The sequence below is a fragment of the Corylus avellana genome, chromosome 5 (genome assembly GCF_965113065.1).
Source record: "Corylus avellana chromosome 5, dhCorAvel1.hap1.2, whole genome shotgun sequence".
Taxonomy (NCBI): domain Eukaryota; kingdom Viridiplantae; phylum Streptophyta; class Magnoliopsida; order Fagales; family Betulaceae; genus Corylus; species Corylus avellana.
The window spans coordinates 28267002-28280243 of NC_142494.1; the positions used below are offsets into that span (position 1 = coordinate 28267002).

At 33.0% G+C, this 13242-nt stretch overlaps 2 protein-coding genes across 2 annotated transcripts; both read left to right on the plus strand.

The window, feature by feature from the left end:
* The first annotated feature begins 154 nt into the window (after positions 1-154).
* Positions 155-688, plus strand: LOC148586014 (uncharacterized). The gene has a single exon (XM_088516863.1). The coding sequence runs from the start codon at positions 155-157 to the stop codon at positions 686-688; it is 534 nt and encodes a 177-aa protein (XP_088372989.1).
* Positions 689-4101: 3413 nt separating this feature from the next.
* Positions 4102-4635, plus strand: LOC148586015 (uncharacterized). Its single transcript, XM_088516864.1, has one exon. It carries the CDS (start codon positions 4102-4104, stop codon positions 4633-4635), a length of 534 nt encoding a protein of 177 aa, XP_088372990.1.
* Positions 4636-13242: the final 8607 nt, after the last annotated feature.

Consider the following 13242-nt stretch of genomic DNA (forward strand, 5'->3'; position numbering starts at 1 on the left):
GTACATGTAGGCTCATATCGTTCAAAAGAACCACAAATAGACTCTGTTAATCAAAGTGATTGTGTTGTCATAGTCTAATCCATTTACTCTTTATATACACTTAATGTATTTCTTAGTTGAATAACAAGATAAAATCCTCTACAAAAAAGCAAAGATGAACACCATTTCTCGCTCAAAGGTCTTCCTTGTGCTGCTTGTAACTCTCTTCCCAACCCAAATTCTTGCTCAAAATGCGATCTTAGCAGTTTGTGATCAGACTCTGTATACAACATTGTGCATAATAACTCTTCAATCGGACTCGGCGAGTGGGTCGGCTACTAGTTTTGAAGACGTAGCCACAATTATACTAAAGAATGCAACATCTACAGCAACCCAAATAAGTGACCTACTCACAAAACTGATCCAAGAAGGATCATCGCGATGGTCGGGCGGCGATATGGTTTCCCTGAAACATTGCAGAATTTACTACCACGATGCAATCGGAAAACTTGCGGACTCGAGCAAAGCCCTGGCATCTAGGAAGTACAATGATGTTAAGATAAGTATGTTGGCTGCCATGGGTGCTAGTCGCTCATGTGACAAAGACTTCGAGGAATATGGAAGAACCGGCAAGTCTCCATTAGGCGATCAGGGTGACACGTATAACGAGCTTTGCCACATTGTCATAGACTTGTCCACTATCAATTGAAACGGCGATAGCTAGGCTAGCTATCCTCCTTTTTTTTTTTTTTTTTTTTTTGTTCTACCTGCTCTCATTCATTCAAATTGTTTTCTCAATTTAATTTACAATTCCATTATACTACTATACTAATGGATTTGTAGTAAGTAAATTGTAATAAATTTACAAATTGTGTTTGTTTGCTGTCAAATAAATCTACATAATAATATTCTATAATTCCATTATCTTAACTATTATGGTTTTCACAATAAACTGATGAAAAAAACTTAGTGTAATCCATAACAACAAATAGCATTTAAATCTTATCTGAAAGCCTAAAACACCATAAAATGGTTTCTTTCACTTGACCGTCTTAAGTTACACCAAATTTATAATGAATGTTGTGTATATTTATAGGGTGATAGTTTTGTTTTTTTGTGTTGCGGCCTCTCCTTGGTAGCTTAGTTTCAACCTTGTTTGGTGTTTGTTCTCGTTAATTTATATATCAAAATGAATAAATAATTTAACAAAGGAATATTATTGTCATTTAGGGTCACATACATCTTTAGTTTAACACAAAACTCTAACAGAAGGACTAAATGAAAAGGGCTAATAATTTGAGAGAGTAATTGTAACTTTTTTAAAATTTTGAAGAAATATTAAAATTTGACTGTAAGTTCAAAGAGAATAGCCTAAAAATTACCCTTTCTTCTTTTCGTGTTTCAAGCAGTAAGATATGAATTTACATGAGTATTAGGACAATATACATATTATTTTATTCAAAATATAAGAAAAAAGAAAGCTATATAACTGATAAGTAATTAATAAGCAAGGATGATTGCATGTGGTAAAGCATTGAAGCAAGCATATTAAAGAGAACGAGAAAGCCAACAGCCAAAAAAGCCACCGGAGGAGGGAACATCTGGTTTTTCCTCCTCCTCCTTACTGCTCTTTTTTTTTTCCCTTTTATGAGTTTCTCTCTATTGAGAGAACTCATTTTCTCTCTGTAGTTTTTTCTTTGGACTCTCTACTCTCTTTACGAGACTTTATTTATGGTCTTTGATAATTTATCTCCTACCCTCAAAAAAACGCAGCCACTGTCTCTCTCATCGTTAGTCACCTTCTCCGCTGCGTTTTTGGAGCATCTTCTACAAATACTGTAAGATACTCTTTAGTTAAAGAGTCGTGATTGGGAGCACGCCTGGCGTGCTTCAACAGTGAAGCACGCCAGGCACAAATTTTTTTTTTTTTTTTTTTTTCAAAAAAATTAAAATAATAAATTAATAATAAAATAATAATAAAAAAAAAATTTTGTGCCTGGCGTGCATCACTGTTGATGCACGCCAGGCGTTGTCAATATCTTTACCCTTAGTTAAATGTAGAAGTTTTGTCCCTCCAGCACACACGGTAAAGTAGCATTTTTCCTTCGAGTCGTGATTGGGAGCACGCCTGGCGTGCTTCAACAGTGAAGCACGCCAGGCACAAAATTTTTTTTTTTTTTTTTTTCAAAAAAATTAAAATAATAAAATAATAATAAAATAAAAATTTTGTGCCTGGCGTGCATCACTGTTGATGCACGCCTTTTTTTGAAAAAAAAAAAAAAAAAAATTGTGCCTGGCGTGCTTCACTGTTGAAGCACGCCAGGCGTGCTCCCAATCACGACTCTAAGATAAATAGTAGAGTAATGATACATTGCACGCCAGGCACAAAATTTTTTTTTTTATTATTTAAAAAAAAAAAAAAAAAAAATTTTGCACTGGCCCACGCACGCCGCGTGCATTGTATCATTACTCTAAATAGTATATTGGAGTTTTTTTTTTTTTTTTTTTTGACATGTCCACATAAGAGGGGAGAAAATGAAAAATTCAAACTAGTGATCTTCGCTTCATAAGGCGTAATCTCCAATCGATTAAACTATCCCTTAAAGACCTAGCATGCTGGAGTTAAATGTAAAAAAATAGTAACTAATCTAAAATAATGGTATTTTGAGTAATTAAACTGCTAGACATTGCTGGACATGCTCTTAGAAGTTCAGCACTCTTATGAGTCTAGTCAACCCATGTGATTTGATTGGACAATGTGCCTCCACCTCAAGTTTGATTTTTCTCTTATTAAGCCCAAGACCGATTTGGAGATTTGATCCATCCAACCAATCGACTTTGACATAGCAACAAATCAAACTGATTTTTCTCTTTTATATTTTTCATTTTATTTTAAATTTTAACAAATTTCTTTCCTCCTCTTAGCCAACTCTCGAGATAAATCACATTATCTTCTTCATTATTTTTTAACTATATTTAATAGATCTTAAATTTGTGGACTCATATAACTTTCACACAAATTTAATAGTAAATTTACCTGCTCATTATACGAAAATAGATGAAAAATGAGATGAATAATAATTTTTATCATTTCTATTTTTATTCTGCTCTTTATTTTGGAAAAATCTATAATTTGGAAAGTCAAAATACTAATATATATATATATATATATATATTAAAAGTTTAAATTTATTCTCATCACAAGTTTGACCTTCTCTCTCCTTGCAAGAATAAAAGAAAATCCTTCAAAAATAATATTTAAATAAAAGAGCAAAAGTTAATTTTTAGTTTGAGAAGTTAGATTTAGATACTTTGAAAAACACGTCTTTGCTATTCTATTAATACTTGTACATGCTCTGCTATTTTGCTAGAGCCCAGCTAAGGAAGAATTATGGAGCGTAAAAAAAAAATGTTGATTCGGGTGAAAATACTTTATTTAACATATAATTTATCTACCACTAAATTATTAAATTAACAATAAATAAAAAGAAAAAAAAAAAAAGCCCATTACATTTAGACAAAAGACACGCCCAAGTTTGATAACTTTAGATTCGATATCCCGATCATAATTTTCCTATCCTAGGAAATAGGCCTTCCCATTTTTGCCGATTGTGGAGGAAGAGGGATCGGAACCCCGCCGGCCGACATCATGGTGGTTCGTATAGAGAGCAAAAGTTCAAAAACCAAATGAGATTAGTCTCCGACAAGCTGCATGCAATAAGACAATTTTGACATATCCCAGCTGTGTTCTCTAAAACTGTGTTGGGCTCCTAAAATGTCTTTATCTAGAAAAAAAACGACGCATGAAGAGGTCAATATCATTTTTTTTTAGTTGGTCCTTTGAAAAATGCTTCAATATTATTTTTAGCATGTTTGACCAAATTTTTTTTTTTCTTAAAAAAAATAGTAATTAATACAAGTGGAGTTGAAAATGTTTCTGTTGAAAACATGGGAGTGAGTGAATGGTACATGCAGGCTCATATTGTTCAAAAGAACCACAAATAAACTCTATTAAATAAAGTGATTGTGTGGTCATAATCTAACCCCTCTACTCTATATATACACTTGAATATGTATTTCTTAACTCAATAACACGATAAAATCCTCTACAAAAAAGCAAAGATGAACACCATTTCTTGCTCAAAGGTCTTCCTTGTGCTGCTTGTAAGTCTCTTCCCAACCCAAATTCTTGCTCAAAATGCGATCTTAGCAGTTTGTGATGAAGTCACGTTCAAGGAATTGTGCAAAGATACTCTTCAATCGGATCCGACAAGTAATTCGGCTACTAGTTTTGAAGACGTAGCCGCAATTATACTAAAGAATACAACATCTACAGCAACCCAAATAAGTGACCAATACACAAACCTGCTCAACCAAGGAGTATATCGATCTACGCGCGGCGTTGAGAAGGCCATGGTAAATTGCATTAAGTACTACAAAGATGCAATCGGAAAACTTGCGGATACGAGCAAAGCCCTGCAATCTAGGAACAACATTGGTGTTAAGACAGGGTTGCTAGCCGCCAAGAATGCCAATTTCTTTTGTGAAGGCGACTTCTCGAAATTTACAGGATCCGACCGGTATCCAGGAGACAATCAGGGTATAACATTTACCATGCTTTGCCGCATTGTCTATCAATTGACCATTACCGATTGAAAAGGCGATCCTTTTTTTTTTGGCTCTACCTGCTCTCATTCATTCAAACTGTTTTCTCAATTTAATTTACGAAAAACAAAAATAAATAAATAAATAAATCCTTCCATTATACTACTAATGGATTTGGTTGTTTCAAATTTTGGATGCTGTAAAATAAATCTACATAATAATATTCTATAATTCCAATATCTTAACTATTATGGTTTTCACAATAAACTGATGAAAAAAACTAACTTAATTACTGAAATCCATAACAACAAATAGCATTTGAATCTTGATCTGAAAGCCTAAAACACCATAAAATGGAACACCATAAAATGGTTTTTTTTCGCTTGACCCTCTTAAGTTACACTAAATTTAGAATGAATGTTGTATATTTATAGGGTGAAGGTTTTGTTTTTTGTGTTGTGGGCTCTTCTTGGTAGCTCGGTTTCAGCCTTGTTTGGTGTTTGTTCAGGTTAATTTATACATCAAAATGAATAAGGGCCCGTTTGGGAGTGTGATTTCAATAAGTGTGATTTAAAAAATTGCATTTTTAAAATCGCACAGGCGTTTGGTAAAACATGCTAAAAAGCTTTTTTTTTTTAATCAATTGAGTGTTTGGATAACATTAGCAAATAATTGCGGTTTCATGACCAAACTACCAATAAGGACATTTCTTTATAATAGTGAAAAAACTAACATTGTCTATAAGCCTCCATTTTTAACACCTATGCAAACAAAAGTACGACTTATAATTTGACATTAACTTTGAGTTTTCTACTTAGGCAATTATATATTGCTATATTACTTGTTTCTATATGCTTTTTTGTTTCTGTATTTTTTTTTTCTTGAAACATATCCTAAACAGACACATAATAAAAAAATACAAGAACAATCCATCAAATTAAACTAATAATATTTATCAAATTTAACTGTTACATAATTCACCAATAATTTAAATTGGTACTTGATAACTATTTATTACCCATTTAAAAAATATATATAAAAAATTATCACTGTTTATTACCCATTCAAAAATATATATATATATATATATATATATATATATATATATATATATATATATATAAAATATCACCAACTGTTACAATGCAATACCCATTAAAAAATAAAAATAAAAATCTATCACAAATTGTTGCTGTAGAGTACCTTTAAAAAAAAAAAAAGAAAAAAAAAAGAAAAGAGAAGCCATAAAAAACCATTGTGCACATCACTATGCAATGCACAGTGACCTGAGAAAAATCATCATCTTGGTCACTGTATAGTGTATTTTTTTTAAAGAAAAAGCCTCACGCAGTTACTGTACACGCACTATCACATTACTGTGCGTGTACAGTGATCTATCGCTGCATACTATGATGGATTGCAGATCACTATGCATGCATGGTAATCAAAATAAAATTTTGAAAAAAAATAAAATCACAACTTTACTCTGTAGAAATGGTCGAAGAACATAAACGCATATATAAAAAAGTACAGTAATCATACAAACCACATAAAATAACACTGAACACCAAACAGTGAAAAGTTTTACAAAAGCAAAAGAGTTATATGGAGAGAAAGAAAATATTAAGGTGAGATTATTACCTGGTAGAGGGGCGGAGAGATGGACAACAGCGACGCACACTGTTACAGGGCAGAGAAAGGATGAACAAGACAAAGAGGATGAAGAAAAAAAAAATAGAAAAGAAGGGTTTTAATATATTTTAGGGGATATTCTTGGTATTTTTTTCATTCCCGTTCAATAAAAAATAACTATTGCGCCAAATATCTTTTTAATAGAAATCGTGATTTTGTTTTAAATTCGCACTTTTTCAAATAAGCACCATCTAATCAGCTTATGGAAATCGCAGATTTTTTTGCGATTTTAAAATTTGCGTTTTTAAAATTGCAATTGCAAACACCCTAAAATTGTGATTTCGTTTAAAATCACAGATTATTTTTAAAAATACGCACTCCCAAACGCACCCTAAATAATTTAGCAATGGAATATTATTGTCATTTTGGGTCACATACATCTTTTCTATCTGGTTTAACACAAAACTCTAACTGAAGGACTAAATGAAAAGGGCTAATAATTTGAGAGAGTAATTGTAACTTTTTAAAAATTTTGAAGAAAAATTACTAAAAATTACCCTTTTCTTCTTTTTGTGTTTCAAGCAGTATGGTATGAATTCAATATGAATTGACATGAGTATTAGGCCAATATACCTGTTATTTTATTCAAAATATAAGAAAAAAGAAAGCCATATAACTGATAAGTGATAAGCGAGGATGATTGCATGTGCTAAAGCATTGAAGCAAGCATATTGAAAAGTACTCTCTTCTCTCTCCTAAAAAGAAAAAAAAAGAAAGAAAAAAAAGACAGACAAACCCAACAGCCAAAAAAGCCACCGGAGGAGGAGGGAAAATCAAATCTGGTTTCTCTTCTCCTCCTCCTTACTGCTCTTTTCTTTTCCCTTTTCTGAGTTTCTCTCTTTTGAGAGAACTCATTATCACTCTAGAGTTTTTTTTTCAAAATCCTCTAGTCTCTTTACGAGGCTTTATCTATCGTCTTTGATGATTGATCCCCGACCCTCCAAAAAACGTAGCCATCGTCTCCCTCCTCGCTAGTCACCTTCTTCACTGCGTTTCTCGGCTAGATCTATGATTTTTGAAGATGTGTTTTTTCAAAATTGGATCTTCATTTATCCGCCAATTCCAACATGCAACGCACCACAGCACCACCATCACTGGTGTCCTAGCTGCCCGGCCCCACCATTCGCACCTCCCCTCGACATCCATGCGCTAGAGCGTGGACCTCACGCGCTTGCATGTGGATCTAACATGCCGAAATGTAACTCTCACATGTCGGACAACATCCTCGCAAGGCTCTCCTTCACCTTGCCCTCCTCCAAAGCTGCTGTTTTCTGAGTTAGTTCCGTGTTTTTTTGTTGTTCATTTGTTATCCCAAACTATTTGGGCTTTAGACTCTTTGTCTGTGATGGAGATCCCCTTTCCACTGTTCTTGCTCTTCTTAGTTTTTTCAATTTCCTTGGAAGACAGATTAGATCTAAGTTGTTTGTTTGTCTTCTTTAGAAGTCAGATTAGATCTAAGTTTATAGGGGTCTTTGTACTTTCCAATGGTTTTATCCATGATAATGGGCTGCGGCCATCAAAAGCTGTATTCCCAAGTGATTTCCACCTTCCTAAATCTTCTTTAAGGCTTTGAGGTGTTTGTGATCATTGTTGGGTTAGTTTGTTCTCTTATTTTCTCTTGTCTTTCTTTTTCCCTGTAATTCTGCATTTTCAATTTTATGTTGTTTGCAATGAAGTTGTTCTTAAAAAATATATATAATAATAAATAAAATAAAAAAGATAGCAAGGCATTCTCCAATTGTATCCCAGGCTTCTTGTCATCAGGAAATCCAAGCCATCCAAAGCCTAGAAGGGATCGGGTCACTGGCCCAAGCCAACTCTTGGGCTGATGCTGTAATCAGAAATCCTATTTTGGAGGCGAAAAGGGTCTTAGAAATTCAGAACACCCCTACTTTTGAACCCATGTGATTCGATTGGACAATGTGCCTTCACCTCAAGATTTTTGTCTTATTAGGCCCAGCACCGATTTGGAGATTTAATCCATCCAACTAATCAACTTTGACACATCGACTGATTTTTCTCTTTCACATTTTTCATTTTATTTGAAATTTTAACAAATTTCTTTCCTCTTCTTAGCTAACTCTCCTGAGAAATTTTATTCCAAGTATGTTACACATTATCTTCTTCATTCTTTTTTAACTATATATATTTTTTTTGTAAATTTAATAGATTGATTATTGGATTTGTGGACGCTCACGCAAATTCAATAGTAGATTTACATATTCATTCTACAAAAATGGACAAAGGATTAAATGAATAAAGATTTTTATCATTTATCTTTTTATTCTTCTTTTATTTTGGAAAAATCTATAATTTGGAAAGTCAAAAAGACTAAAATGTATCTTTTTGACTCTCCAATAAATCTTTAAAAAAAAATAAAAATTAAAGTTTGAATTTTCTCTCCTCACAAGTTTGACCTTCTCTCTCCATGCAAGAATAAAAGAAAAGCCTTAAAAAATAATATTTAAGTAAAAGAGCAAAAGTGAATTTTTAGCTTGAGGAGTCGATGTAAATACTTCGAAAAATGTTGACAACTAAAAAAAAAAAAAAAGTGTAGTAAACGTATTAATGAATAAAAACACATCTTTGCTATTCTACTAATACTTGCCTGCTCGGCTACTTTGCCCAAGCCCAGCTAAGAAAGAATTATGGAGCGTAAAACAAAAAAAAATGTTGATTCGGGTGGAAATATTTTATTTAACATATAATTGATCCAGCACTAAATTATTAAATTAACAATATATAAAGATAAAAGAAATATGCCCATTACATTTAGACAAAAGACACGCACCCAAGTTTTATAACTTTAGATTCACTATCCCGACATAATTTTCCTACCCTAGGAAATGGGCCTTCCCATTTTTGCCGGTTGTGAAGGAAGAGGGATTGGAACCCTGCTGGCTAATCGACACCGTGGTGATTCATATATCAAAAATCGAATGAGATTAGGCTTTAGCAAGCCACATACAATAAGACAATTTTGACACATCCTAGTTATATTCTCTAAAACCGTGTTGGGCTCATAAAATGTCTTTATCCAGTAGAAAACGATGTATGAAGAAGTCAATATCAATAGTTTTTTCTTTTCTTTCTAAGGTTTGTCCAGGGAAAATAATATAAAGGATGAAATAAAATTGGAGTTTTCTTAAGAGACTTATATTCTTACCTTCTAGACTTCAAAGTTCTCTTGCCCTTGTTTTACTTCTGGCATCAGCTAGAGAATCTAGCCAATTTGTGTAAATTGGCCCACCGATATTAATTATGACCTTCCCCAATTGTCAAAATCATCGCCCTTCTAGATCGATCTCCATGAAAATGATAGATGTGAGGGGGCTCTGAATTATATAATTCATATTTTTTTTAATTTATTTTTTAAGTATCATATAGCCAGAATTAATTTCGTATTTCTTTGTGTAAGAAATTAATGTTGGGATTGTTGAGGTATTAGCAGCAGCAAAGAGAGAGAAAAATGCTTGGTTTGTGTGGTGATGTGGTGAATGGATAGTCAACAAAGATAGACGAAAAATCGGTGGAAAAAAAAAAAAAAAAAGGGCAAAACTGTCCTTCTCTTGGCCATTTGTCAGCTTAATCATTATTTGGTTTATTGATTTTTTGTTGTTCTAATTATTATCTGGTTTGTCCCCAAGAGGTAGCTACTTAGCTGGGACTACACTTTATGAAGTGGAGGTCACTAGATTGAATCCTCCTCCTCCCTCTTGTGCGGACATGTCAAAAAAAAAAAAAAAAAAATTATTATCTGGTTTATTGGTTCTTTGTTGACCTATACCTATTTTTAGCCTGCTATTGGCCCAATCAGTATTCGGTCTATTGTTGTTCATTTATTGACCTATATCTACTTTTAGCCTTTTGTTAACCCAATTTATTTGGCCTTTTGTGATATTAATTTGGATTACTAGGAAATATAGAGTGAGAACTTTTAAAAAAATAAAAATAAAAAATAAAAAAATAAAATAGAGTGATAGATATTCCTCCATTTATGGGACATGAGACTATGAGAGAGGATTTTGCTTGAGTGCCTATGCTTTACGGTATTGTAGAAAATTATGGTCGTTCATGTTAAACTAAAAATAAAAAATAAAAACGTGAAGTGCTGTGCTGGATATGCTTGTTAGGTTGCTTTATTTGATAAAAAAGAAAAGAAAAGAAGGAATATCGGTTGAAAAGAAAAGAAAAACGAAAAATAAAAAATAAAAAGAGGCCAAGTTGCCCATGCTTTGGCCCATAGTTGTCCTATTTCAGCTCGCCCTTTGTAGTATTAGTTTAAAACCCAGGTCATTTTAACCTAAAATTGGCCATGTTTTTGTTTGGCCTTTGTGGTATTGTTAAAAATTTACCTTTGTACTATTGTTTAAAACTCAGGCCTATTTTAATCTACAGTTGGTTCTTATTTCAGCTCAAAGTTGGCTCCTTTTTTTGGCCCATAAATGACCATCTTTTGTATTGTTTTGCCATCTGTAGAAGAAGAAGAAAAGAAAGAAAGAAAGAAAAAAGAACAAAAAAAAAAAAAAAAAAATCAAACTCAAGGTTTCATAACCTTTCACCTTGAGTTTGAGGGAGAATGTTAGAATATATTATGATATTATGAGAATATATATTACAATATATTAGCATTGGTTGTAATTGATAAAATCAAATCAGAATTAAATATACATGATTTGATTTTATTAATCATACCACTTTATATTATATCCACATCCCTATAAATATGAACTATTTGTATTGTAAAATGATCGAATAAAAGCATAATGCAGTCCTTATGGCTTTATCTATATATCTAGGTCAAAAATCCAACCACATAAAATTATTGTGTCTCTTTTACTATTTTGTTTATTTATTTCCGCTATTATTTTCTTTTCTTTTTTGATTATTAATTTCTTCGACCCATAATACTGGGATATGAAAAATATTCTACCAAAAATAAATAAAGTTATTGAGTGGTTTTCTGCAATAAACAAGAGAAAGAAGTTTTCTTCTCCAAAAAAAAAAAAAAAAAAAAAAAAAAGGGTAAAGTTCACTTAACCCCTTCAAACTAACACCCCAATGATAATTTACCCCCAAGCTATCAATTGTGACAATTTACCTTCAAAACTACCAAAACAATGACAATATATCCCAAATTTTAACAAAATAAAAAAATTACCCTTACTAAAATAAAAATAAAAATACTAAAATTTATTTATTTATTTTCAAAATTTTAAAGGTATTTTTGTCTTATTGAAAATTTTATAGGGGTAATTTCGTCATTTTGTGGGGGGTAAATTGTCATTGTTTTGGTAGTTTATGAGGTAAATTGTCGTAATTAATAATTTGAGCGGTAGATTGTCATTGTGGTGGTAGTTTGAGGGGGTTAAGTGGACTTTACCCAAAAGAGAGAAGTTTTGGTTGCCTCAATTTAGCAATCTTTTTAATTTATAATTTTTTTTTTTTTGAAAAAATTATACTTTACTCCGTACAATTTAGTTTGAGGTGATTTTTAATTTGATTTTTGATTTTTGATTTTTGATTATTTTTTTTTTTTTCAATTTTTGTAATGCACTTCTCAAACTTTTAAATTTTTGCAATTCAACCTATCCGTCAGTCAAAACGGCTTTAATCGACGAAAAAGTGATCACAAACTCGTAAGTGATCACTTATGCAGCTTTCTTCCCCAAAATGCCCCCTACCCATTCTCAGACCTGGTATCCTCTATTTCCTTTTGCCCTGATCTTTCCAGTCAAATCCCGCCCAAAAAAGTTAGTTTTCCAGTGACCCACCCTTCTTGATTCACAATCTCACCAATGGAGACCCATCATCAGTCGGAAGAGTCACAAGGTCACAGGCCTCGGCTGCTTTAAACAACAACAACAACAACGGCATTCCCCTCTCAAGTGAGTGGTTTTCTCCTCAGACCTGAACCAAAAAAAAAAAAAAAAAAAAAAATTCTTCATGGGTGGGGAGAGCTATTGCAGGCCCCGAAACTAACTACTCCGTAAGTGGGGAGAGCTCCTTCGTGGGTGGCGGAATTCAACCTCTGAACCTTATTGCCGGTGCCGCCACAGCTGGCGGTGGTGGCACCGCTGAAGTGGCTTCGTCTGCCATGGCACTTTTTGATCCTTCTTCTCTATACCCAGGTCCGCTTAACACCTTCATGGCTGGTACGCATTTCTTCCCACCCCCAAGATCATGAAAACAATCCCACATTCTTCCATCTCTCTCTCTCTCTCTCACCAACTTTTCTCTCTGCCGGCAAGTTTTCATAATATTGATGATCATGTAGTAAATTTGACAATCATTCAAGTAGGAGTAAAGGCAATCCAATTTTTTTATTTTTTTAACAAGTCACGTGATTACTTTTCCGTAGTCGAACTAACTTTAATGAAGTTTTTAAGACATGAAGTGGGTATCCGGCCCATTAAACCGCTATTTGAAGACTTACAATTCACGGCAATTGATTAAAAAATCTTAAGCCTAAAAATATCTCATGTTCTGGATGCTTCCGGCAATTACATTAATCTTAGCTGTCCAAATCTGATAGGGCACCCAACAACATAACAAATTTAGCCGTGCAAGGCTGACTAATAAGGTTATCAATCGTGCAAGGCTGACTAATAATGTTATTTTTTTAAGAGGAATACTACACTTTTTAAATTTTTTTAAAAAATAATATGTCACAATCTTATAAGATAATGATATATTACATAAAATTGTGACATAATAGAGCAAATTTTACAAATAATTTTTAGGAAGCCGAATTTCTTCATCCACAGTGGCAACTAGTTACTGGGCCTTGGTTAGTCGTGCTTCAGCCCATTTATTGAAAAAAAAGAAAAAGAAAAAGAAAAAGAGAGAGATGCACTTTTACTGTGATCCCTGTCCTGGGCTGGGCACTTATCTTGCGTAATGATCTACCCATGGCCAACAGGAAATAATTAATGTGGGTCTCTATTCACGCTAGCACAATTATCA